This window comes from Myotis lucifugus, unplaced genomic scaffold (genome assembly GCF_000147115.1).
Source record: "Myotis lucifugus unplaced genomic scaffold, Myoluc2.0 scaffold_60, whole genome shotgun sequence".
In the NCBI taxonomy this organism is placed as follows: domain Eukaryota; kingdom Metazoa; phylum Chordata; class Mammalia; order Chiroptera; family Vespertilionidae; genus Myotis; species Myotis lucifugus.
The window spans coordinates 3,359,507-3,360,855 of NW_005871108.1; the positions used below are offsets into that span (position 1 = coordinate 3,359,507).

Below are 1,349 nucleotides of genomic sequence, written 5' to 3' on the forward strand. Positions count from 1 at the left end.
CAGGAACCTCAGATCACCCCTGCCGAGCTTAAGTTCACATGATGAAGAATGTGGATCTCATGTTGGGGGCAGGGGGATGACAGGCACCAAGCACTCAGCAAGTGGGTGCCCGAGATGCAACTCAGGCCTCCTGACTCCAAATCCCCCGCCTTTTCCCTGACATCGTGCAATGTCACCGATGCCTTACCCATTTCCAGTTATTACCCAGGGCCTCATGAAGCACAATGCAGAGGGCCGAATTCAGAACATCTGCCTCCTGGACAGTCTGAATAACTCAAAGCAGGTGACTGCAGGGATGGTGGCCTGGCTAATCGGTGGTAGCATGAGCCTCCAGCAGCAGCAAGAAGGCAGGTGAGACCCTGAACCCCATCCCTGGCCCTGGGACTCTTTATAGAGCTATGGGTCAGAAGGCTGGGCTAGAGAATGGAAGTGCAAGGACTGGGACGAGGGAAGGAGATGTAAGGCCCAATAGAAGGATGACCAGGATGGAGTGGGGGTATTTGGGAAGGCAGCACAGCAGAGTAATTAAAAGTGAAGGCTTGGGAGTAAACGTTTCCTCATTTAAACCCTGGCTCTGCCATCAACCTTGGGGAAATTACTGGACCATTCTGGCCTCATCTATAACCCTGGTACCCAGAGCACAGCCTGGATAAACATCTGGGGTGCCAAAGGAACCGAGGACTAGAGTCAGACATCTGAACCCCATTCTATTGCCTGATAGCTGTGTGACTCTGGGCAAGGCATTTGAGCTCTCTAAGCTTCAGCCTTGAGTCCTCATCAATGAAATGGGCAGAATAATTGTCCCTGCCACTGGAAGTTTTGGGAAGTTTTCTCTGCTGCACATGGTGGATGCCTAGCCATCAGTAGCTACAAGTAAACTCACAGAACTGGGCCTGTCCTGCTCACCTCCATTTTCACGCCTTCCTCTTGACGGATGCAAGCCTCCCCAGCTTCCCAGTCTCAAAGATGCTCACATACACCTGCTGTGCCTGGAGCTCCCTTCTCTCTGCCTCGAATCCCTCATTCTCTCCATTTTAATGAGCACCAATACTCCCCAGCAGGGTTTTTCTTGATGGGCACAGCCATGATCACTTCCCTTCACCCATTCCTTAAACAATTGTTACAAATATTCATTGAGCACCTACTATGTACCAGGACCTAGGCTAGGTACTGAGAATACACCTATAAACCAGACATATAGTCACTGCCTTTTGGGATCTAAATCTTAGTTAGTGAGATAAGCCACAAAAGTAAATAACTAATTTCAGGTGAAAGAAGATGTGGAGAAGACAAATATATCAAGGTGAAGGGTGAGAGTGAGGGAGCTGATCAGGAGGATCTGTCTATAG

General features: G+C 49.6%; 1 protein-coding gene across 1 annotated transcript in view; it reads left to right on the forward strand.

The window, feature by feature from the left end:
• Window positions 1–1,349, forward strand: part of BPIFA3 (BPI fold containing family A member 3) — a 9,994-nt gene that overhangs the window by 3,830 nt on the left and 4,815 nt on the right. Inside the window, exon 2 of the mRNA XM_006089570.1 lies at window positions 198–351. Coding sequence (XP_006089632.1) covers window positions 198–351 — 154 coding nt within the window. The remainder of the gene's footprint in view (window positions 1–197; window positions 352–1,349) is intronic.